Below are 24,314 nucleotides of genomic sequence, written 5' to 3'. Positions count from 1 at the left end.
TTTAACTAATTTAAACATACATGGATGTAACAGTTTATCTTAATTTTTATTTGATCAAATTTAACCAAATATTTAATTTTCCTAAGAAAACATAATACCTTTATTATTTTTTAGTGTTCCAACACGTGGTGCACTATGATTTTTAGTGATCCGGCAGTCGGAACACTAAAATTTTTAGTCCTCCGCAGTCGGAGCACTACGATTTTTAGTGCTCCGGCAGTCGGAACACTAAAATTTTTAGTGCTCCGCAGTCGGAACACTACGATTTTTAGTGCTCCGCAGTCGGAGCACTACGATTTTTAGTGCTCCGGCATGCGGTACACTACGATTATCGTTGTGTTCCGGTACAGTATCACTAAAATATTTTTTAGTGTTTGTGCTCCGGAGCGGTACACTATCGTAGTGTACCTATCCACTTTGGTACGGTACAGAACGGTACGGTACGATATAATAGTGTTTATTTTCGAACACTGCTTTTTATTCGTCGCTAACTTACCGAAAAACTTCGGTAATTACCGAAATTATAAGCATTTTAATTTTACCGACAATTGTCGGTAACTCCAAAAATGAGTTAAGGCCTCGGCACATACGGCGCGTTGAGCGTTACAACAACCACATGAAAACTTCAAGAACAAACTTGGCATCACTTACACATTTTTCATGTGGTTGTTGTTTTCAACGCGCAACGCGTCGCGCAACGTACCGTATGTGCCGGGGGCTTTAGAGAATCGCACTACTGGTCAGATTTCACCACATTAAGCAATAAATCCTCATGAAGTGGGTTAACCCGGCAAAAAGCTGTAGTATAACCGTGATATTACATTACAAAAGTAAAATGTCAACATTTGTAAATAAGGGGAAAAACAAAACAATTCGCCATGGAACATGACATCAAATCATGTCAAACGTCAAATTTGCTCACAATAATGCATTACTGTGAATTGCTTGTTTACATTTTGTATGTGATTTTATTCACAATAACGCATTTTGACAACTGGTATGAAGATCAGCTGTTTTTGGCGTTACACCTTATTATTCGACCATGCTATGGAATATGAACCAATGTCGATGGTCACACTAGCGAGTTTTTGTTTACGAAAAATAGGAAGAGGCAACATCATGAACACAGAAAACCGTGTGCAGAGGTTTCACTACCTCATACCCCTCGCCTATAAACTTGACGTCGCCATGTTGAAATCTTGCTAGTCTGACCATCGACAATCAAAACGTAGAATAACTGAATCATATGTTTTTTGTTTTGATTGTTTTTGACATTTAAACCCCTGTACCTGCATCAATCTACGTATCCCTAAACATTGAATCTACAAACGCCTGCATCTGCATCAACCTGCATATCCCTAAACATTGAACGTCAATTTGTGTGTCGTCGGGGAGTTTGATTAAAATTTTTTTTTGATTAAGCTGAAAAAAACATTTTTCTATTGGATTTTGTGGGTCTTCTCTGTCTCTCAATGCTATAATGGCAATACGATTCAATACATTTTTATTGTGTTCGTTTAGTATTTCGCGAAAAAATGTTAAAATGTGTTATTAAAAGCAAAGCATAAAAATAGAATTTTGCGAATGATTGTGTAAAACAAAGAAATAGCAAAGTTAAGTGGCGAGCGGCGTTGCGTTTGTTTGTGTATGTGTAATAGGTGGGAGTTGTATATTGTGTGTATTGTTGGTCCACTTGCTTTTGCGGTGCATTCTGTTGGTGTTTTAAAAAACAAATAAATAAAAATAATTAAATAATTGTTTTGTGTTAAAGGAAAATAAATTAACTTCCAAGAAGGAGGAAATTATAAAAACAGGAAACCAACGAATTTATAAATTGAGTTTGGTGTTGTGGTGTTCTCTCGCAGTCGCTCTCTTGGGCTGGCTGTTGTGTTGAGTTAAGGAAAAAGAAAGAAGAAATTATTTTGTAAATTTGTTGCCTCTCCTATATCAATTTGTGGCCATCGTCGAATTTCGGATATTGTGACGGCGATTTTACAAACGTCGCCGACAAAGTGGATCCGCGAAGTTTAGGACCCCAGGACTATGCCGGCATGGTGGGTTTGCCGGGCAGTAGTGCTGGGGTTGTACAAAATGGTGGTATGGGAGTGCCACCCGTTGGTCCGGGTGGTCATATGTATCCTGGCGTTGGACCCCAAGATAGTAAGTTGTTGTTATGAAACAATGGGTGTGTGTGTGAAACAAAATGTTAAATATATCTTTCATATAGTTCGCGATATTGTACAAATGCCTCCACCACCACCCTCTAATGCTCCCACATCCGCGGATGCTTGTTTGAGTATTGTCCATTCACTGATGTGCCATCGTCAGGGCGGTGAAAGTGAAGGATTTGCCAAACGTGCCATTGAATCGTTGGTTAAAAAACTCAAAGAGAAACGTGACGAATTGGATTCATTGATAACCGCCATTACAACAAACGGAGCACATCCCAGCAAATGTGTTACAATACAGCGTACATTAGATGGACGCCTACAGGTGAGTGAGTCAGACAGTTAACGTTTATGAATTGTTTCCGGTGGTTTTGTTTACTTGTTGTTGTTTTTTTTCTTGTCTTTAATTTTTGTTTTGTTTTTCTAAAGTTTATCTGAGTGTCGGTGCTCGCCGCCACAGACCGCTTCGTTTTATCAGTGTAAACAATCATCGATAGTAAACACGACATGTTTGTATATTTACGAGGCCTCCAAACCGGTAGCTAGCAAAGCATATACTACCAAATAATCGGTTAACATTAAGATGAAGAACTATTAACTCAATTGGGTTCTATTTAGAAAAAATTTACCTTTTTCTTGGAAACTGCTCCAGTGTGAATGTATCGTCAACACTTCAATAATTTCGAGTCAAATCGATAGCATGTTTAAATCGGCCACGAAAAAGAGTCCAGTTTAAGGCCTCCTCACGCATATTTTTTTAAAGGTTTACAGTAAGAAGCCCTTGGAAGCGGATTACAACGATTGATATTTTTTGTTGCGGATGTCCATACTTCCCGAGATAAGATCTTCTTCTACTGCAAACATAAGAATGGAATGATTGGGTCCAATACTTGTGGAGTGGTTTCTATACGGGTATAGGCTGAGGGTATATTTCGGTCGAAAAAAACGAAAGCTTCATTTGCAATTTAATCTCAACAACAACAACAACAAAACTACCGTTAACTAATATTTCAATAAGTTCATCTAACAAATCACTTCTTCCTCTTCCATTTCCAGGTTGCTGGACGCAAAGGTTTCCCCCACGTCATCTATGCTCGAATTTGGCGTTGGCCAGATTTACATAAAAACGAATTGAAACATGTTAAATATTGTGCATTCGCTTTTGATCTCAAATGTGATTCGGTTTGTGTAAATCCCTATCATTATGAGCGTGTGGTATCGCCGGGCATTGATTTATCCGGCTTAAGTTTGCAATCGGGGCCAAGTCGCCTCGTCAAAGATGAATACTCGGCTGGACCACTGGTGGGTGGTATGGATATTGATGGCAATGATATTGGAACAATACAACATCATCCTTCGCAAATGGTGGGTCCACCGGGTGGTTATGGTTATCCGCAGGGACCAGGTATGTGCAATTTTTTATCAATTTTTTTCTTTTTTTTTTTGAGCGCTTTTGAGTTTTATTTCGTTCTTTTTTTCTACTTTGGTTCGCTTTGATTTAGTTAATGATCCCACCAATCACATGAATGCCGCCGCAATGTATGCCGCTGCTGCAGCTGGTCGTACGATACCAAAAATTGAACCAAATGAGGGTGGTCCACGTAGTTCGTGGATGGTACCACCACCGCCACGGCTGCAACCACCTCAGGCGGCACAGGTACCACAACAACAACAGCCACAGCAACAAAGCACTGGACCGCCACAAACAGCTACACAACAACAGCAGCATTCTACACAAACGCAACAACAACATTCACTTTGTAAGGGACACTCTTCTTTAAGTTATGTTGGCCTTGTTTTTGTTAACTTTATTATATTTATATTTTAGTTTAGCTTTCCACTCCCACTAGACCCCAAAATCTAACCTTTAATATTACAAAACTAATGTCTTTTTTCCTTCTTAGCTGTTGGCCATGGCATGGGTATGCCAGGTCCCATGAATCCCGGTCCTGTTATGGCTCCACCACAACCACAAAATCCCCAGGGCAATGGTCATGTGGTGAGTCAACACCATGGCCCCACCAACTCTCCGAATGACCCTACTGGATTAGGAATGCAACAGCCTACCCAAGCTGGTCCCACTATGACAGCTGCAAATGGTGGCCAGGCCCCTGATGCCACGGGTTATTATGGCTCACCAAACACCTCACAAATGCCTAATGTAGCCGATGCTAAATTCAATGCTGCCCTTAACAGTGGTGCTGGTCCCGGTGGTGGTGTTGGTAATGTTCAACAACCCATATCCCCGCACATGCAACAAAATGGTTTTGTACCGGGTAGTGGAGGTGGCGGCGGCGGGGGCCAGGTACCACCTGGTCAACAACACAACTATGGTCAACAGGTGCAAGGTCAAAATGCTCAAAACGCCAACCAACCAAATGCCACTGGGGGTGGTAATGTTGCGGGCAATACAGCATCACCGGCGGGTACATGGACCGGGTCATCGACCTTAACCTATACACAGGCAATGCAACCGCCAGATCCCAGAACCCTAATGCCGGGGGGATATTGTAAGTGAAACACAAATATTACAATAACTCAACTTCTCTTTAATTCTCTTTCTTCCTTTGATTCTAAGGGAACAACATAAATGTCATGCCCCAACAGGAACCCCCACGTTTACTCTCACGTCAACCACCTCCAGAATATTGGTGTTCAATAGCCTATTTCGAATTGGATACTCAGGTTGGTGAAACATTTAAAGTACCCTCTGCCAAACCGAATGTCATCGTAGATGGTTATGTTGATCCATCGGGTGGTAATCGTTTTTGTTTGGGTGCCCTTAGCAATGTTCACCGGCAGGAACAATCGGAGAGAGCAAGGTAATATGACGATTTTCATTATTTTGTCAGATGTTCGTAGTTGTCGTTTCTCTCTTTCTCTTCCTAGATTACACATCGGCAAAGGTGTTCAATTGGATTTAAGAGGCGAGGGTGATGTTTGGTTACGTTGCCTTAGCGATAATTCAGTTTTTGTACAAAGTTACTATTTAGATCGTGAGGCTGGCCGTACTCCCGGTGATGCTGTACATAAAATTTATCCAGCGGCATGTATTAAGGTGAGATTAAAATGGAAAATATTAACCAAGGATGCGTTTTGGGGATCTTTTATAAAAGACTGAGTGTCTTTGAACAAAGTAGACTTTTGGGAACGCTCTACATAAGAAAGGCAACTTTTAAGGACCCTTTGTAAAAGGAAATCAAGCTTTTGGCCACCATCCTTTTAAGAAAGGGAGATTTTGAGCATCCTTTATAAGAGCTTGGCTGCATTTGAGGATCCTATATATAAGGGTACTTTTGAGGGTACTTTATATGAGAATGGGTGATTTTGAGAACCCTCTATATATTAGAATTTGGGCTCTTGAGGATCCTTAATATAACAAGGAGTTTGACGGACCCATTTATATAACAAATGGAGCTTTTGATGAAAGAAAGGATAATTTTGATGACGAAATGTTGATTTTGAGAACTTCTTATATAAGAAAATGTGATATCTTAGGGTCTCTTCATGTTGATTTCGCTGGCCCTTTATATAAGAAAGCGTGCGTTTTATGAGCGGCTGGAGCTTTTGAGGAACCTATATGAAAGAAAGAGAAATTTTTATTACCCTTTATTATATAAGAAAGGGAGCTTTTGATGGCCCTTTATATAAGAAGTGTGATTTTGCTGACCCTCATACTATAATGAAAGCTTTTTAGGACTGTTTATGTAGAAAGATAAGTTTTTGAGGACCTTTTATATATAGGAAAGCCGGCTTTTATATAAGCAATGAAGCTTTTGAGGTACTTGTATTTAAAAAAGCGAGGTTTTGAGGATCCTTTAATGAGAATGTGTGCCTTTGAGAACCATTTATATAAGAAAGTGGCTTTTGAGAACGATTTTTATAAGAACGGGAGCATTTGAGGACCATTTATATAAAAAATGATGAATCTTTTTATAAGAAAGGCAGATTTTTAGGAATCCTTGATACAAGATAGTGTGCTTCGAAGACCCGTTATGTAAAAAACGTAATTTTGAGGATCCTTTCTACACAAAAGGTTGATTTTGACTTCCATTTATATAATAAAGAGTGATTTTTACTACCGCTGGGTGCTTTTGAGTACACATTTTCGTAAATAGAATTTATATTTAGTCTGCTAGCCCTTGCCGTCGGATATAGGAAGATAGGACTGATGTTGATGATAAACTAAAAAATTATAAAAAAATTGGATTTTCATTTCTAGGTATTTGATTTACGTCAATGTCATCAACAAATGCACTCACTAGCCAGTAATGCTCAAGCAGCAGCTGCTGCTCAGGCCGCTGCTGTGGCCGGTCTACCCAGTTCACAACTAGGTGCACCACCTAGAAGTAAGTACTTTTTATACAAAATCTTTTGTGCATTTTAATAACAAATTACTCTTTACAGACATTTCTGCGGCCGCTGGTATTGGTGTTGATGATTTGCGACGCCTTTGTATTCTACGTTTAAGTTTTGTCAAAGGTTGGGGACCTGATTATCCACGACAATCGATCAAAGAGACACCTTGTTGGATAGAGGTGCATTTGCATCGTGCTCTGCAATTATTGGATGAAGTTTTGCATACAATGCCCATAGATGGTCCTCGGGCGCTAGCCTAGAACATTAACGAAATAGAAACGGAATAGAACAAACAGCAACAACAATACAATTAACTTTATATAAATATTAAAATAACAAATGCGAATCATAATGAAAGTGGAATTTGTTCAATTTGTTGTTGAAGACAAAAGAAAAAAGAGAAAAAATATATTTATAAGAAAAAAATTAAAAGAAGAAAAAAACAATCAAGTAAACAAAAAAAAACATAAGTTAAAAGAAATCTTCAACTATTTTAAATTTGTAATGCTAATTATATATTATATTTTTTATAACAATTGTTTAACTTTAGTTTATATTATTTTTATTATATATATTATATTATGTTTATGTTTTATATTTTCTATATATATAAAATATTATTATATAATTCGTATTTTTTATTATTATTTTTATCAAAAAAAAAAAAAAAAAAAAAAAACAATGCCTTTGATAATTGCTTTAAAAAAGTTTAAACTTTGAAAAACCCCAACAAATAAAACACAATTTCTTAAAAATTCTTAACAAAAAAAAAAAAAAAAAAAAAAAAACATTTTTTTTACTTTTATCAAATTAACCAAACTTTGTGTGCAATATAAGTTCAGGCCTTTCATTTTAGACACATTATACAAGGAGGACGTTTTGGGAACACTTAACACAAGAAAGAAGCATACTTCTGATGGTCCTATATATAGAAAAGGGTGCTCATTGGGTCCTATGCATAGGAAAAGATAGGGTGCTTTTGAGGCTCTTTATAGAAGAAATTGTGCTTCATATAAAAAAGTAGTTTTTGAGGACCTTTATATAATAAACGGTGCTTTGAGGATCCTTTATATAAGAAAGGGTGATTTGAGGACCCTCTATATAAGAAATGCTGATTTTGGGGACCCTTTATAAAAGCAAGGGGGCTTTTGAGGACCCATTATATAAGAGGACCCATTTCGAGGACCCTTTATATACGAAAGGGTACATTTGAGGACCCTTAATAGAAGAAAGTGTGCTTTTGAGAACCCTTTATATAAGAAAGGGTGCTTTTGAAGACCCTTTATATAAGAAAGGGTGCTTTTGAAGACCCTTTATATAAGAAAGTGTGCTTTTGAAGACCCTTTCCATAAGGAAGGGTGCTTTTGAAGACCCTTTATATAACAAAGTGTGCTTTTGAAGACACTTTATAAAAGAAAGTGTGCTTTTGAGGACGCTTTATATAAGAAAGATGGCTTTTGAAGGCCCTTTATACATATAAGCGTGCTCTTGAGGAACCTTTATAAAAGAAAGGGTGATTTTAGGATCCTTTGTGAAATAAATGGTGCTTTTGAGGTCACTTTATATAAGAAAGTGTGCTTTTAAGGAACCTTTATATAAATGTATGCTTTTGAGGACGCTTTATATAATAAAGTATGCTTTTGTGGACCCTTTATATAAGAAGAGGTGCATTTGAAGACCCTTTATATAAGGGTGCTTTTGAAGACCCTTTATATAGCAAAGGGTGCTTTTAAAGACCCTTTATATAAGAAAGATTGCTTTTGGAGACCCTTTTATATAAGGGTGCTTTTGAGGACCCTATATATGTATATGTGAAAGGATGGGACCCTTTATATAATAAAGTATGCTTTTGTGGACCCTTTATATAAGAAATGGTGCTTTTGAGGACGTTGTATATAAGAATAGGTGGTTTTGTGAAGACTTTATATAGAATATAGAAGAATACATGTGGATGACCTTTAATATAAGAAAGTGGGCTTTTCAGATCACTTTATGTAAGATATGTTGCTTTTGAAGACCTTTTTTTATATTAGGAAGATGACATTTGAGGACCTTTGTGTTCGATATTGTTTTTCATATAAAATTAATATGTTACCCAATGTTCATTATGTTCATTCCAATAAAAAATTATAGTAAATTGCATAGTAATGTACACTTAACCTATTCCTTTTTCCCAAATAGCCATCACCATGTCGTGTTCCCTTCAATCTAGGAAAAAATAAATAAAATACATTCAGTATCATATTTCTTATAAGAAAAGTAAAATAAATGCTTTATTCTATATACACATGTAAATAATTGCACTTAATAGTTTTCCATTTGTAAATGAACCTGCTGTTCCAGCCATTCGATCCACTCCTTGGTCACTTTTCTCTCGTAGGTGATCTCACGAAACACTTCAACACGTTTTATTTCACAGAATTGCATTTTCTTAAACATACGCTGTGATTTCTCATTGTCCATACCAATCTTAGCTTCAAATTTTTCCACTGATAACTCCTGTTGGGCATATTTCATCATAAGTAACATAGCTTCCCAACCATAGCCTTTACCTCTTGCCTGTGTTTCGGCAATCATTATTTCAGCTTCAGCTACTTTTTCTCCAGTCTCATAATCTTGTGATATAAAAAGATTTGTATCACCCACTAGGGCGATGATTTCATCATTACACTGTTCATAGGTGTTGCGACATAGGATGAGGAAGGTACATTTATCTTCATCTTCACGCCAACTTCTTTGCATTGCATATTCCTCTTCTAGTGTGAGCGGTTCAGATGCTGTCAGTTCTTGTAGTTCGGTGGATTGCATCCATTTGTGGTATTTGGGTACATGTTTGGCTTCGTAGGGAACGAGGATAACATGTTTACCCACCAGTTTTATGTGTTCATTTATTTTCATCTTTGGAAATCTGTGGACAGGAGGACAATCGAATCAATATTTTTTTTTTGTGCTTAAAAATTTTGGTCACGGCATATGTTTTAAAGGTACGCAAACCTTGTAACTTTAATGATGTTGTCCTTCTTAACTTTAATGTCTTGTTGTCAACAAAGACTTCTTTCTGAAGTAAAATTCACTGGTTAAACTTGATTCTCCTTGAGAAATTAACTATTATTGTCGAGGCCAAACTTGTTCATGAAATCAACGGTGGTTCTTGAGTCTTGAGTATATAAATATGATAAATAAGAAGAATCAATATTTTTTTTTTTTTTTTTTTGTGCTTAAAGTGGCCTTGTTCCTTTCGGCTTCTTGGTCGCGGCGGTATTTCCACAACAATTTGTTAAAAGGTATTTACACCTTGTTGTTTCTTATTTATTTTTAAAATTACAAACGTTTTTTTAGGTTATTATTTTAAAGCCCGTGGGCGTAGAATCTAATTTGCGTCTATGCGTCTTTTCTTTGAGCCGTCCGAAGACGAACTTGAATCAATATTTTGTTTACTAAATAATATACAGTGCCACAAACAGCTGATTTATTAAAAGCTGTGTACAGTACCAAAACAGTCAAACGTCGCTATCAAAGCGATACTTTAACCAATTTTTACCCGAAAAGCGTTCATTTAGTCGAAAGTCACCCTCATGGCGCTCGTCTGTAAAGACTTTCATCTGACCAACTATAACGAAGCCCTCTTATGGTCAATAAGACCATACTAGTTGCCTATAAAGTCTCCCTTCTAATCGTCTGTACAAATATTTCATTTCGATTTGTTCATTAAAGCTGGGTACACATTGTCAGTTTTGAATGACAGCTATGTTGTTGCTTGCTAGTGTGGCCGTTCATTTTTGTCATTCATCATGCAACCGCAAAATGTTTTGTGGTTGCTGGACGGTTTGACAGTTATCGATAATTGCGAAATATCGACATTCAAAACTGACAATGTGTACCCAGCTTAAGATGCAATAGGCACACTTATAGGTTAGTTAAAGGACAAAAAATTCAGTCGAAAGATTAAAATTTACCATCTTCCTAACCAAATGACAGATTTAGAAAGGAAATCTTGAGTATGTTTCTGGAAAGCAGACTGGTTAGCATGGTACAAATACACAGGTAGTCGCATCGGCAATTATTGGTAACATAAGATGTCAAAATTTGACATCAATTCAATGCAATTGACACATTATGTTACCATCAGCTGGCTTGATAATGCTACCTGTATTATTGTACCATTCTGGATAGGCTTTTCTTGTTTTTTTTCTACATGTCAGACATAAAAAAGAGTCACTTGGAACTGCTTCTACTGGAGATCAAACAATCGTCCATATCCATCCCACATACATACATATATGTACTTACTCAACTTAAATTCCACCACTTCAACGGCATCCACTACCAAATCCTGATATTCTTCCCAGCAAAAAAGAAATTGGAAGTTGTGCAATTGGAGTTATGATTTCACAACATCTTTCGATGTAGTCCAACAGAGTTATGAAAAATGTACTCCGGTCGATACATTTTATAAGCAGTTGCTTTAGAGATCCCTACAAAACAAAAGCAGTTGGTTGATCCCTACCCGTCGCTGCCGACAGAATTTCTTCAAAAGAGAAACAAGTGTGAATATATTTCGAAGAATTTGTTATAAAGTAAAAAAATACAAACTAAAGTTGCGAACATTTTTGTGGTAATTTACGAGACGGAAATTTTTGATGGAGTGGAGTTGGAGTCGAAAGCTGAACTAGTGATGGGAAGGCAACATAAAAAACATTTAGGATGACGAAGCAAAATCGGATGCGCTTGGATTAAATGGAGAACGGAGGAAGTACACTCAATTGTGATTGAATTTAATGGAAACTTTTTCTAATTTGTCTTTATATAATAAAGTTCTTTGTATTCCTATTTTATTTATTTATTTATTTATTTATAATGTGTATTGCGATGAAGAAGCTAGCAAGCCTATATGTATCGCAACGCTCAAACTACTACAAAATCATACTCCATAGCATTACAAAACAGTCTTAAACTCATTATTAACACTTAAGTAATATTTCTAAACAAAACTATGATGAAAAAAGGCAAAAAGGCTCCCCAGCCAAATGTATAAGTTATTCTGTTTGTAACCTATTGTTGATAATATCAAGACATTAAAATCAATACAGATCGACCATTATTCAAGTCAGGCTTCTACCGATTGCATAATGTTCAAACTTCTCACGAAATACTTTACGCGAAAAAGAAAATTGGCGCAGCTCAGGGGGAAGATGATTCCATAAACGTGCAGAGCGAACAATAAATGATCTTTCGTACAACGTTGAGGAAAAACGCGGAAAAATTAACTGTATATTCCTCGTATATCTGGAAAAAGATAGTCGTTCTCGTAACAAGCCAGGCAGGTCTAAAAGGACAGATTTATAGAGGAATGAAATAACACGCTGTTCTACAAATATCTTAAAAGGCACTCCTAAAAAATTGGTAGCATGAACAGAAATATGTTGTGACCTACGCAGATTATAAACGAATCGGACAATCATATTAAAAAGTTTCTCTAATTTAATAAAATTTTCGTCTGTTGTTCCTGATATGACTTCTATACCATAAGAAATTAATGATATTAGCATAGAATACGCTAGATTTCTTTTCACAAAGAAGGGCAAAAAAATATTTGTGGCATACAATTTGCGAAGCATATTTATCACTCTAGGATATAAAGCATCAATATGTGCAGAAAAATCTAGTTTAGAATCAATAATAACTCCTAAACACTTTATTTGATCAATAAAATCAATCGCCAAACCATCAATATGTATGTTCAAACTACTATCAACACGACAAATAGGTCCAAACAGCATAGCTTTGGTCTTGGAAACATTAACTACCAAATGATTGTTTTGCAACCAACTCGAAACGGCTCGTAAGGTATTATTCACATTTAACTCTAATTGAGAAACAGTCTTACCACTGAAAAATAAGTGAATATCATCCGCATACAAAAAAGGACGACATTCATTGCTAACAATACAACTACCAATATCATTCATATAGAGAATAAAAAGAAGTGGGCCCAAAATGGATCCTTGGGGTACGCCACTATATATATTACGCCTTCTGGAAGCATTATCGTTAAGAGAAACATACTGGGAACGTCCTGTTAAGTAAGAGGAAATCAATTTGCATGATGTTAGATCAAACATATATTTATGTTTGGTTTACATTCGGCGTCTTTTCGTGATTTCGAAGGCGTTTCGTGATTTCGCGCGGAATCATGCAAAATTTATCATGATTTCGCATACAAAAATGAAATCATCTCATTTCGTGATTTCAGCGAAATCAACATCGAAATCACAGTACACATGATATACAACCTTGCTTTTGCCTAAAAAAGTACCAAAAGTTGCAACACTTTTCACGTATCACAATAAACAAGGTAGATGTGCGAATTGCTGAAACAACAAATTTTACTATCAAAATTTGTAAAGAACGTGAAAAAATATTAAATAACTTTGATACAATGCAATTTTTTATTGTGTTCCCGTACTTTTTTAATGGTAATTTTAGAAAATAGATCTAATTGTAAAAAATTTCTCCCCCATACAAATTTCATAAAAAATACGGAAACGGAAAAATTACGGAAATTGCAAAAACTCCAGCAGAAATGTCAAAATCAACGTATCAGCTATAATATTAGATACCAATGAAAATATGAACATGCTTGCTGCTAGCTTCTAATAGGTTAAAATTGTATGGCAGAAAACAGGAGAAGAGGGTGTTATTCGGCGCTATTTTGCTTGTTTTGAAAATTCATGTTCAATCAGCTGCACATATGCATCTACCTTGATCATTGTGATATGTTTGAAATCAACAAAAAATAAGTGTAAACACCGGGGTGTATTTCAGGATTTCGTGAAATCCAATGGATTTTGGAGCGCAAGTGTAAACTTGGCATTAGTTCTTAGTTTCTCAATCAGCGTTGAATAATCTACTCGATCAAATGCTTTGGACAAGTCCAAAGCAACGAGAATACCACTGTCGCCTCCTTCAATTGTCTCCCTAACTAGATCCGTGAGGTCAACCAAAAGAGAAGTAGTGCTGAGACCACGCCTGAAGCCATATTGACAGTTGTAGATAATTTTACGGTTATCAAGAAACATTTGAATTTGTTCTTTAATAAGGTGCTCCGCCACCTTAGAGAGCGCTGGTAATATACTTATGGGTCTCATGTTTTCAATCGTATGAAGTCCTTTAACTTTAGGGATAGGAACAACTCTTGCTACTTTCCACGCATTGGGGAAGACGGAAGTAGTAAATATAGCATTAAAGAAATGAGTCATATATCTTGATATATATGGGAAAATGAGTTTTAGAAATTTTACAGGTATGCCATCTACACCAACTGATTGTGATTTAACACGCTGTAAAGCATCAAAAACATCAATTTCAAAAACGCAGTTAAATGAGAAAGTATGTACTTGCCCATCAACATCAGCAAACTCTAAACTACCTACATCTCTATCACCATTACTTTCTGTAAAAAAATCGTTTAATGCATTAGCGTCAAAATGAGCATCGTGATTGTCAACACCAACTACACCACAAGCACGAAGATGACTCCAGATTTGTGTCGGTCCAAGCCTACCAAAAAATTGCATATTGTTACGGAATTAGATTTAACTAATCTCCGTGTAGACGTTGTTTTATTCCCCGATACGATTTGTACCAAATAAAACAGGGTTCGTTTTAGATTACGTTTCTACAATGCTTTATTTACTTTATTACACTTATTCAGAACCGACTTTAATTACAAAGCACACAGCAAGTCTCTAGTTAGCACGCAGCTCTTATTTAACCGATCTGTTCAGTTCAACGCTTAAAACACGACTACTCGTCATTGCCAGTTCCCCTGCATTTATATCCCAAAGTCTCCCTGTTCGAGAAATATCTAGAGCATATGGCAACACCTCGAATCTGTACAACGAACACACAGACGCACATTCGCACTAAGCGAACAACCATACTCACATACATACAAGCACAGTAATGACGTAACTACAACAACAAACAACTACACGAAATACAAGAAGTAGGAACTAGACGATAATTACATTATTGTCGCAAAACAAACAAACAAAAGAACATTAACAAAAGGTAATGTAACGACTAGAATGATGAAGAGAGTTCTACATGGTAGTTGTTGTTGCTTAAATAAAGTAACTGCGTAATAAAAACTTTACGTTACAATTCAAATTTTTAAATTAACGGAAATTAAACTAAACTAACTTAAACCTATCAGTTACATTCGTAACATTGCCTCCCGCTTAAGCCTGTTCGTCCCGAATAGGCACAGTTCCCTCTCGGTGGTATGGGCATTGGTAACACTGCCTCCCGCTTAAGCCTGTTCCTCTTGACTAGATGCAGTTCTCGTTCTGTAGTGGTGGCAACTGATTTAGATGTACCCTCTACTGCGTCAGCTTTGGACTCTTGCTCTTCTGGACGTTGCTTTCTCTCCAGGAATCTTGACGTTATACCTTCTTTCTTTGTGGTCACCTTCCTAAGTGCCACCTGGTCTTCATCGGACTTGTCTTTCCTTGTTGTACGGCCGCTTTTCGATGGACGTTTCCTCGACGTACATCTTCGCTTTTTCCTCCTCGTTGCGAGATTTTTCCGCTTTCGTACTGGCCATTTTTCGGCGGCTTCCACCTTCAGCGTACGGACATCTACAGCGATTTCGTCAGATTCTGCGCTAGGGCGACACATGCTCTTCTTCTCTTTGTAACCCACATTAATCGGTATTTCCACATTGGACCAAGTCATCACACGGTGCTTTATGTCCAGGTTTATATCGAAGGCAATCATGAAGTCTACACCAAGTATAACTTCGTCCACAATATCGGCCACTATAAAATCGAAATTTACCGATTTCCTACCCATACTTAGCCTTTGGTAGGCCTTTCCATGCACCGTTGTAGTCTCGCCTGTGGCCGTCCGCAATTTGACTCCATTTAATGGCAATACCTTCCCTTTCACCAAATCCGGTCTAATAATGGACTTTGTTGCACCGGTGTCCAATGTCAAGGTACGCAATACACCATTGACGAAGCCTTTCACCGTTAAGTTGTGGTTCTTCTGCTGGACTATGGCTATAGAAATTGTGGGACCATCGTTTTCATCCTCTGCCAGCGGCGCCTCGTGATCGACGGAATTCATTTTATTTGATTCACCTGATATCTCTCTTTCCAGATTCTTCGCCACCGGTTGGTCGTCGCTTTTTGAAGGCGGTGAGGTGGATCTGGGCCTTGGTCGTTCCAATATGCATTCTCGTGCAATGTGTCCAGCTTTACGACAGTTATAACAAGTCTTTTTCGTTCTAGCAGCCCCTCGTTTCACACGCATCAGTGCATCTTTCAGCAGGTCGACAACGGTCTGGGAATTGTTGTCCTCAACTTGCAGCCTCCGCACGTTGTAAGCTTTAGGTTTCACCAGCATCTTCGCGGTTTCTTGGGCCAGGGCAAATGACACGGTTTCTGCAAATGTTCCTATCGGTGCCGCATACGTCGCAAATTTTATCTCTGGATCACGAATACCACTTGCAAATGTCTCAATCTTTATGCGGTCCACCAATGGATGTGTCTCTCCTGGATATGCCAACTGCGCCAACCGCTCTATATCAGCCGCAAAGTCTTGTAAAGTCTCATTTGGCTTCTGGACTCTTCCCCTCAGTTCCATTCGGTAGATCTCTTGCTTGTGTTCACTACCGTACCTACGTTCAAGAGCAGCCATTATATCTCCATAGTTGTTCCTAGAAGCGGCGGGAATACTCTGTAATACGTCAGCAGCATCACCCTTCAATGACATCAGGAGTGATACCGCTTTGTCGTTGTCGTTCCAAGAATCTCTAGCAGCCATTGTCTCGAACTGTAATTTGAACACATTGAAAGAGGTAGAGCCGTCGAACACTGGAGGCTTAATTTTTAACGCGTTATGGATAGCTCTCACTGGACCGCCTTTAATTTCCAGTTCCGACATTTTCTTCTCCAGGTTCACAAATTTCTCGTCATGGGCCAGAAATTTCTCGTCAACAGACAGAATCTTTTTATCCAACTCTTTAATTTGCACCTCCACGTTTTCTACTCTCTTTTCAATCACTATCGTGATGTTCTCGAGTTTCTCGTTAATTTTTCTAGAATTCCCTTCCAACTCCTCTTTTAAGTTTCTTGAATTTTCTTCAAACATCCTAGAATTTTCTGCCATTAAGTTTTCGGTAATTTTTCTAGAGTTCTCCTCCAACTTTTCCTCTAATTTTCTGGAATTTTCTTCAACCATTCTACAATTTTCTGCTTTCATTTCCATCATAAGTCTGGAAGTTTCTTCGCTCTTTCTGGAATTTTCTTCCATTTTAGCATCTAATTTCTCCATCATCATAGCCAGCATTGATTTCAAATCGTCACCCCTGGCAACTACCGACGAAACTTCCTCAACGCTGGATTCGCCCTTTGCCGATAACTCGACTTCCTCCTTCTCGAACTCATATTCATCGATGTTCATTCCACGGCGCTCGAACTCTTCCAACAAGCGTTTTTGTAGTTCGGCCTTGTTGCCAGTAGAACACAACTCCAACTTACTTAGCTCCTTCTTCAAGTCTTCCACTCGCAGATCCTTAAACTTCATTGTAGGATGATCGTAATCTCACTGCTGACACCAATTGTTACGGAATTAGATTTAACTAATCTCCGTGTAGACGTTGTTTTATTCCCCGATACGATTTGTACCAAATAAAACAGGGTTCGTTTTAGATTACGTTTCTACAATGCTTTATTTACTTTATTACACTTATTCAGAACCGACTTTAATTACAAAGCACACAGCAAGTCTCTAGTTAGCACGCAGCTCTTATTTAACCGATCTGTTCAGTTCAACGCTTAAAACACGACTACTCGTCATTGCCAGTTCCCCTGCATTTATATCCCAAAGTCTCCCTGTTCGAGAAATATCTAGAGCATATGGCAACACCTCGAATCTGTACAACGAACACACAGACGCACATTCGCACTAAGCGAACAACCATACTCACATACATACAAGCACAGTAATGACGTAACTACAACAACAAACAACTACACGAAATACAAGAAGTAGGAACTAGACGATAATTACATTATTGTCGCAAAACAAACAAACAAAAGAACATTAACAAAAGGTAATGTAACGACTAGAATGATGAAGAGAGTTCTACATGGTAGTTGTTGTTGCTTAAATAAAGTAACTGCGTAATAAAAACTTTACGTTACAATTCAAATTTTTAAATTAACGGAAATTAAACTAAACTAACTTAAACCTATCAGTTACATTCGTAACAATATAATACTTCCTACGTACACTTCTAAGTACAGACTTGGCCCTGTTTCTAAGGCCACAGTATGCTAACCAATTTGGTTGGGTAGGATAACTCAAATAGTGCCTATATGCCATATCTCGTAGTGATTTCGATAACATAATAGATCGACTTTTCAACCATGGTTCCGAACCGGAAGAGATGCGTTTTCTGACAATAGGAACAAAAGAAAACAGGTTATTGACAAGAGCATCTAAAAACGACAGCAACGCATTAACGTCCGATGTTAGGAATATACTACTAAAGTCAGTGCCAACCAAATAATTATGTATGCTATCCCAATCAATATTATGGTAGTCGCGATACTCCACATAGTTTTGAGGGGTAGAAAAGTTAATATTGACTGCACCAAAAATTACACAAATAATAAATGAATTTTATTTATTCTGGGATATTTCGCAATAGCTTGCATTAAGTCTGTCTGGTTACTTTTCCAGCAAGAATTTTCCAGCAAGAACTTTCTCAGAGAGTAAGGGGTTTTTATTCTCTTTTGCTAGAAAATTGTAAAAAGTAAACAGACACCTTCCCAGCAAAAACCAGCAAGCAATCAGCCGGCTTGCCAAAACAGAACAATTTAGCTGTAAACAGATACAACGTTTGGATAAAGTTTTGTGTCGTTTTGGCCGTTTTTACACTGTTGGGCATGATGCCGAAAAATTCAAATTCATTTGAAATATATGCCGGCAAACAGATAAACGCTGGACTTTGGTATCGTCGTCGCCCTGTTGTTGTTGTTTTTTTCTCGACGCCCAACGCAAAACTTAAATCAAACGTTGTATCTGTTTTCAGCTTTTGTCCTCCAATAAAGGAAGCAAACACGTTGTATTTTATTAAAAATAAAAAAGAAAATTTAACAAAAAAGTATTTTTCCACTTTACAAATTTGTTCTCCATAAAACAATACAATTAGACTATGTTATTTCCACAATAAAATTGTTTTTAATTTTCACAAACATAAATCAACAACTAATTAAAAACAGATGATTGATTGTTTTCAGGAAGAAGAAGAATTGCTAGTTGCTGCTAGAAGAAATTTGTCCAGCAAGAATTTGCAATCTCTCAGTGAAAGAACTGTCAAAATGTCTCTCTCGAATCGCTCTCTATTGCTGGTTTTTTTGTCTTAACAGACGACTTCGAGCAACAATTGGTACAAATTGTTACAAATTTTAGGGTAACCAGACAGACCTACATCAATAGCTGTGATTTGGATCAAAAACGGAGTGCATCCTAGCTGTGTGCTGTGGAAGCAAAATAGAGTGCATCTAGCTGCGCTCTCTCTTGTAAAATTCATAAGTGAATTCATAGGAAAAGATGTACTCCAACGGCAAATGTACTGTACACTTGTAGTAATTCAACAGCATCCGCGGATGCAAACTTTTTGCTGGGTTATATTGGGTGACTTCCGTATTGTCAATTGCTTTACAAATGACAAATAATATACAATGTTTTTTGTTTCTTATCGCCGATGTACTTCAGTTTGGCAGTAAATGTATGTGCCGCATAAAGCCAATATGAGAAAATTACTCTCGTCAAACATTTTCCGTTTTAATTTATGGTATAGACAAACAGCTGTTTGGCAATCGTGTCTATGAATACCCTGTACCCTGTACTCGGTTATTTAATGAAAAACTGCACTATTTTTTGCTGCTTTTTTGCATTCAACGTTTGAAGGTTTTTTGTGTATTAATTTTCCATATATTAAACAAACAATTTAAAATAAACAAAAAAATATTGTGAAGTACTTTTGCAATAGGTTTTATGTCAATTTTTTATGCAATATAAATTATAATATGATATCAAAAACCATTGTGAAAGTGGCTTCGTGGACGACAGACGACATGAAAGAACACGAACTGATTTGATAAACTCATCAAGGAGTTAACAAAAGAAAACATAAAAGGACTGGAAAAACGACACCTCTTTTTGGAAAAAATAGTGGATTTATGTTATTGTTGTTGTTAGTTTACCGGGGGCACTCGCACATAATCAATTAGATTTAATCCAATTCTGTATGCTGTCCTCCTGTTGGTAAAGCATTTTGCAAGACAGCCATAAATTATGTTGGATTTAATCATTAATTGGTTATTAAAACGAGTTTAGCCCAATGTCTTCTACGGAAATGTTCTACACCTATCTTTATGTATTTTGTTTAGTAGTTGTTAATAAGAATAATTTAAAGAAATTGCTACAAAAATGGAAAATGATAATGATGACAATAAAATGGAATTATCTGGTTCATCATCTTCGGTGGCGGAACAAGATGGTCCCGATTGTAAGAAAGTCAAGTTAAGCGATGGATCTCAAGCATCATCTTTGGATGATCATGCCAAAGCAATGAAAGTTGCTGGTTTTTCTTTGAGCGCCATAGAAGAGATGCGTAATCGTGCCGAAGAGGATAGCAACAGCCAGACTTTGGATCAACAGCTGCGACATTTTCAGGTCCTCGATGAAGTTGGCTCGAATTCAGATGACGATGAAGAGGGTAAGTATAATTTTATAGATTTTTGTTGTTGTTGTAACAGTGTTTATTATTATGTTTGTATGTTCGTTCCTCTGTTCAATCTCGCTGTGGGTCTATCTCTAGTTCCGGGAAAGTGGCTGCCTCGATGGGATGTAACCACAGATCCACTGGAGTTAGATGAGTAGATTTGGTGGGGCAGTTGAAAATTGTTATCGTAGTAAAAGCAGACCAAACTTTATGTTAAGGTAAACAACAAGTTAGGGAAGAACTATAACCGGTATGCAAGTATTAACATTTCATGAAGGACCTAAGTCTAAGTTAATGGAGACTTTGCACACAAAGAAGGTTTTGCAGCTACCCAAAAAGAAAGGTCTTACATTTCAGTTAAAAAAATAGAGTTCAATTTTAAAATAGGTTTAGATCTCGGATGGTGAAATATACATCGTAGCTATCAGTATAAAGAGAGACTATATGAGCAAGAAATTCATACCGATTTGCATTGTTCCTTTTTTTGAGGTTCGGATAAAAAATGGAGTTTTTTGCATTGCATTATTTTAGTAGGTAGTATAACCTGGTATTACACAAGGCAATATGGAGTTTTTTTTAGTAGTTATTTCGAAAGGTCCCACTTTGATCTTTATAGTCAATTTGATTTTTTGGGCATGTGGGTTAGGCCGGGTCGTACAGGTGTGGGTCGACCTGTACATTCAAGGACCTGCCCATCTCCGCTGTTCTTCAGGTGAAAGTGGGGCTGCAGATCTACTAGCTAAATTGACAGTTTAAAGTTTAGGGATGTAGTTGTTGTTATAGCATATGTTTGATGCTGGGTTGGTAGCCACTGACCGAAACACTTGATTACGGGTCAATCCGGTACAAAAGAACCCGCTACCGTGGGATTGTAGGGATGTAGACATTTAATTTACCGCATATTATTTCATATATCATTGGATCTGGCCTGTTAAGGCACGAATTTTATGCCATCCAGTGACATGTAACGTTGAACAATTTCCCTGAGCTCTACTGGTGACTGACAACCGCGGAATTAAGATCCAAGGTGGGAGCTGCAACTTCAGTACTGGGGTACTATGGCGGTTCATGGGCATAAGTCGGATTTTCACGCGACCTCCTGATTATTTTGAATTTTTTTATTAAAGATAGGTCTCAATGTCCTGAATATAACAATATATATTTTTTCTATGGGACGTCCATACTTCCCGCGATATGGGCCATCACAGTTCCAAAAAATCGCATAGTCCTCAAAGTTCGTTCGCGTAGCCGACTTTTGCACCTGTCTATAGGTGAAAGTCTTAAATCCTCGATCGCAGGCCGTCTGTTTTGGGGTATATTCCAATTTGTAGGAACATTTTAGGATTAAGTGGGGTTTAGGCGCGGTCTTGTGATGTCTTAGAAGTTTTTCAGATATAGGGATTATTGTTCTTAAAACCGAAGTCCATACTTCTCTGGGTGGATATTGGCCGTGAAAGTGCACAGAAGCCACAGTTTGCGTGTAAGCCCACAGATTGAAGACTAACACAGGTCTTCTATAGGTAGAAACCTTGTACGTAGGTCTTCTACAGATAGAATAAATTCTATGTGGGTCTTAAACGGATAGAAGACCTTCAATGGGGGTCTCCTACAGTTAGAAGAACTTCTATATGGGTCTTCTATGGATGGAAGACCTTCTATCTGGATCTTTAACAGATAAAATACCATCCATGTGGGTTTCTACAGGTAGAAGAAATTCTATGTGGTTTTTCTACAGATAGAAGACCTTCCATATGGATCTTCTACATATAGAAGAACTTCTATGTGGGTATTTTACAGACAGAAGACTGTCTACACAGGTCTTCTATAGACGGAAACATTTTATGTTGGTTTTCTACAGATCGAATACCTTTTACGTGGGTCTTCAACAGATAAAAGACCTTCGATGTGGGTTTTTACAGGTAAAAGAACTTCCATGTGGGTCTTCAACAGAAAGAAGACCTTCCGTGTGTGTCTTTTGCAAATATAAGACTTTCTACGTGGGTCTTTTACAGATAGAAGACCCTCTATGTGGGTCTACAAAGGTCTGCTATAGATAGGAACCTTCTACGTGGGTTTTCTACAGATAGAAGACCTTCTATGTGGGCCTTCAACAAATAAAAGACCTTCCATATGGGTCTTCTACGGACTTCTTTTACAGGCCTTCTATAGATAAAAAACTTCTACGTAGGTCTTCTACAGATACAAGACGAAGTTTAGGTTGAAGGCTGCGTGGCTGTGATCCATTGTGTGAATATATGTAACAGAGATTTAAGAGAGATGAACCAGAGATTTATGATATTGAAGATTTTAGTTGTTTAGTAGAGAGAGAATTCCACTTTTTAGTGGCACAGTATTTCATGCTCTCTGAAGCCACTTCGTTTCACTTATTTTTATTGTGTGATTTTCACTTCTGGTAACGCAACTTCAGTTGAGTTGCCATCCATAATCGACCCCTTATTCTGCAGTGACCCGTGATTATTCCCACCGTTCATTTCAGGTCGGACTTATTCATAGATAGGATGGCTTGAATAAGTTGTAGACTTCAATATCGGTTGATTGTGATCCGCAAAGCCCCAGGTCATCCGCTATTTCATTTCCTTCGATGTTGCAATGACCCGGGACCCAACACATTATTTTTGTTCCAGTACCTGGAAAATCTACAAATTTTTACTACGATAACAATTTTCCCTTTATGATATCGAGAAAAATAGTAAAAATTAGGAGATTCTTGTAGTTCTGGAACAGACCAAATATTTGTTTTTAAGAATTTTTATGTTTTCCTAATGACTGATGTAATAGGCTCTTGGCTTAACATATTGCCCCTTTCACTTAGTTTCCTAATAGAAAAGTATTTCAATTTTGTCCTTGGTTGAAGATAGGTCATCTTAGAATTGAGATAAATCTGTAGCGGAAACAGTTAGGGCAATGTAAACAACAAACTATTTAATTATGTTAAAATTCCGGCCACGTTCCTAACTACCCACAACCTGTACTAATAACATATCTGTCATGCCTTTTTATCGCGCATTCACACAAATCACAGGGAAAATCAAATCTAACATTTTTCTTATCACAAAATCAACATTAACGCTCATTCTCAACTCTTATTATAGATTGCGGCGATAAGAAGATAAGAAGTTCAACACACAGTAAAGAAAGAGGCTGTGCTTTTAATTTTGTTTTCAAATAGATCTTCATTAGACAAATGAATTGTTAGTCTACGGATCGGTGTGTTGAAAAAAAAAACGGAAGATATAATGTAGTGACAACTAAGATAAAAAAAAAACTAAAAATCTCTCTAAAACACGTTGCATGACAAAAAAGTAGAATATGATATTTTATCCATAACATTTCGTATTGAAACAAACCATAACAACAAACAAAAAACATCTGTTAAAATGCGTATGATACCGATTTTGCGAATGGATGTTATTGAGTCAGGTGAAAAAATTGTGTAAATAAGAAGTGGGAGGGTGTATTTTATTTATTAAAACTTTAATGGATTTGTGAGGTGGTACAACTCAAAGTTGCAAAATAAGTGTAAACTCGGCGAGTATCTTTTTATACCCTCAGCCTTTAGGCTATGAAGGGTATATACACTTTCATACGGGCAAAATGTGCCTCATCGAAATAATGGTTTTAGACCCCAAGTATGTTTGGACGAAATGTGTTTCAGACAATTTGGAGTCGATTGAGCAATGTCCGTCCGTCTGTCTGTCTGTCTGGCTGGAGCGCACGATAACTCTCGAAGGGATGAACCGATTCGGTTCAAATTTTGGCTTTCGTAATATTTTGTCCAAACTTAGTTTAAGTTCGAAGATGAGCTATATCGGTCCACTCCTTCCGGTACCTCCCCCACAAAAGTTCGAAAATGTTCGGAAAATTTGTACGCACGATAACTCTTGAAGGGTGTAACCGACTTGGTCCATACTTTGCCCATCGTGGAGCGTGTACCAGACTTAGATCAGGTTTTAATATGGACT

At 37.3% G+C, this 24,314-nt stretch overlaps 3 protein-coding genes across 13 annotated transcripts in view; 2 read left to right on the top strand and 1 right to left on the bottom strand.

Moving 5' to 3' along the window:
- The first annotated feature begins 1,264 nt into the window (after positions 1-1,264).
- Med (Smad/Smad4 homolog Medea) lies at positions 1,265-6,852 on the top strand. Of its 5 annotated transcripts, none has more exons than XM_073978088.1 (10): positions 1,265-1,645; positions 1,772-2,160; positions 2,228-2,493; positions 3,225-3,573; positions 3,671-3,928; positions 4,073-4,678; positions 4,747-4,990; positions 5,058-5,226; positions 6,391-6,517; positions 6,576-6,852. In XM_073978088.1, the coding sequence occupies exons 2-10, from the start codon at positions 2,052-2,054 to the stop codon at positions 6,785-6,787; spliced, it is 2,340 nt and encodes a 779-aa protein (XP_073834189.1). In that variant the 5' UTR covers positions 1,265-1,645; positions 1,772-2,051; the 3' UTR covers positions 6,788-6,852. The 5 variants fall into 5 exon arrangements, with proteins under 5 accessions (XP_073834189.1, XP_073834218.1, XP_073834179.1 ...); XM_073978098.1 differs by having other exon boundaries at positions 1,337-1,658; XM_073978117.1 differs by lacking the exon at positions 3,671-3,928 and having other exon boundaries at positions 1,319-1,645.
- A 1,725-nt stretch (positions 6,853-8,577) lies between these two features.
- Positions 8,578-9,659, bottom strand: Mnat9 (microtubule-associated Nat9). Of its 2 annotated transcripts, none has more exons than XM_073978137.1 (2): positions 8,859-9,571; positions 8,578-8,735 (listed from the first exon to the last, which is right to left on the bottom strand). In XM_073978137.1, exons 1-2 carry the CDS (start codon positions 9,423-9,425, stop codon positions 8,712-8,714), a joined length of 591 nt encoding a protein of 196 aa, XP_073834238.1. In that variant the 5' UTR covers positions 9,426-9,571; the 3' UTR covers positions 8,578-8,711. The 2 variants fall into 2 exon arrangements, with proteins under 2 accessions (XP_073834238.1, XP_073834229.1); XM_073978128.1 differs by lacking the exon at positions 8,578-8,735 and having other exon boundaries at positions 8,772-9,435; positions 9,522-9,659.
- A 9,785-nt stretch (positions 9,660-19,444) lies between these two features.
- Positions 19,445-24,314, top strand: part of pasha (microprocessor complex subunit partner of drosha) — a 28,781-nt gene continuing 23,911 nt past the window's right edge. The window contains exons 1-2 of one of the 6 annotated variants that reach the window (XM_073978611.1): positions 19,445-19,514; positions 19,997-20,325. In XM_073978611.1, coding sequence (XP_073834712.1) covers positions 20,037-20,325 — 289 coding nt within the window. In that variant the 5' untranslated portion in view covers positions 19,445-19,514; positions 19,997-20,036. Of the gene's footprint in view, positions 19,801-19,996; positions 20,326-24,314 lie in introns of all 6 variants that reach the window. The other 5 variants (XM_073978619.1, XM_073978655.1, XM_073978639.1 and 2 more) reach the window with 5 other exon arrangements.

Source organism: Musca autumnalis, unplaced genomic scaffold (genome assembly GCF_047663935.1).
Source record: "Musca autumnalis isolate F117 unplaced genomic scaffold, ASM4766393v1 scaffold_1, whole genome shotgun sequence".
Lineage (NCBI taxonomy): Eukaryota > Metazoa > Arthropoda > Insecta > Diptera > Muscidae > Musca > Musca autumnalis.
This window is presented reverse-complemented; position numbering and strand designations above follow the sequence as displayed.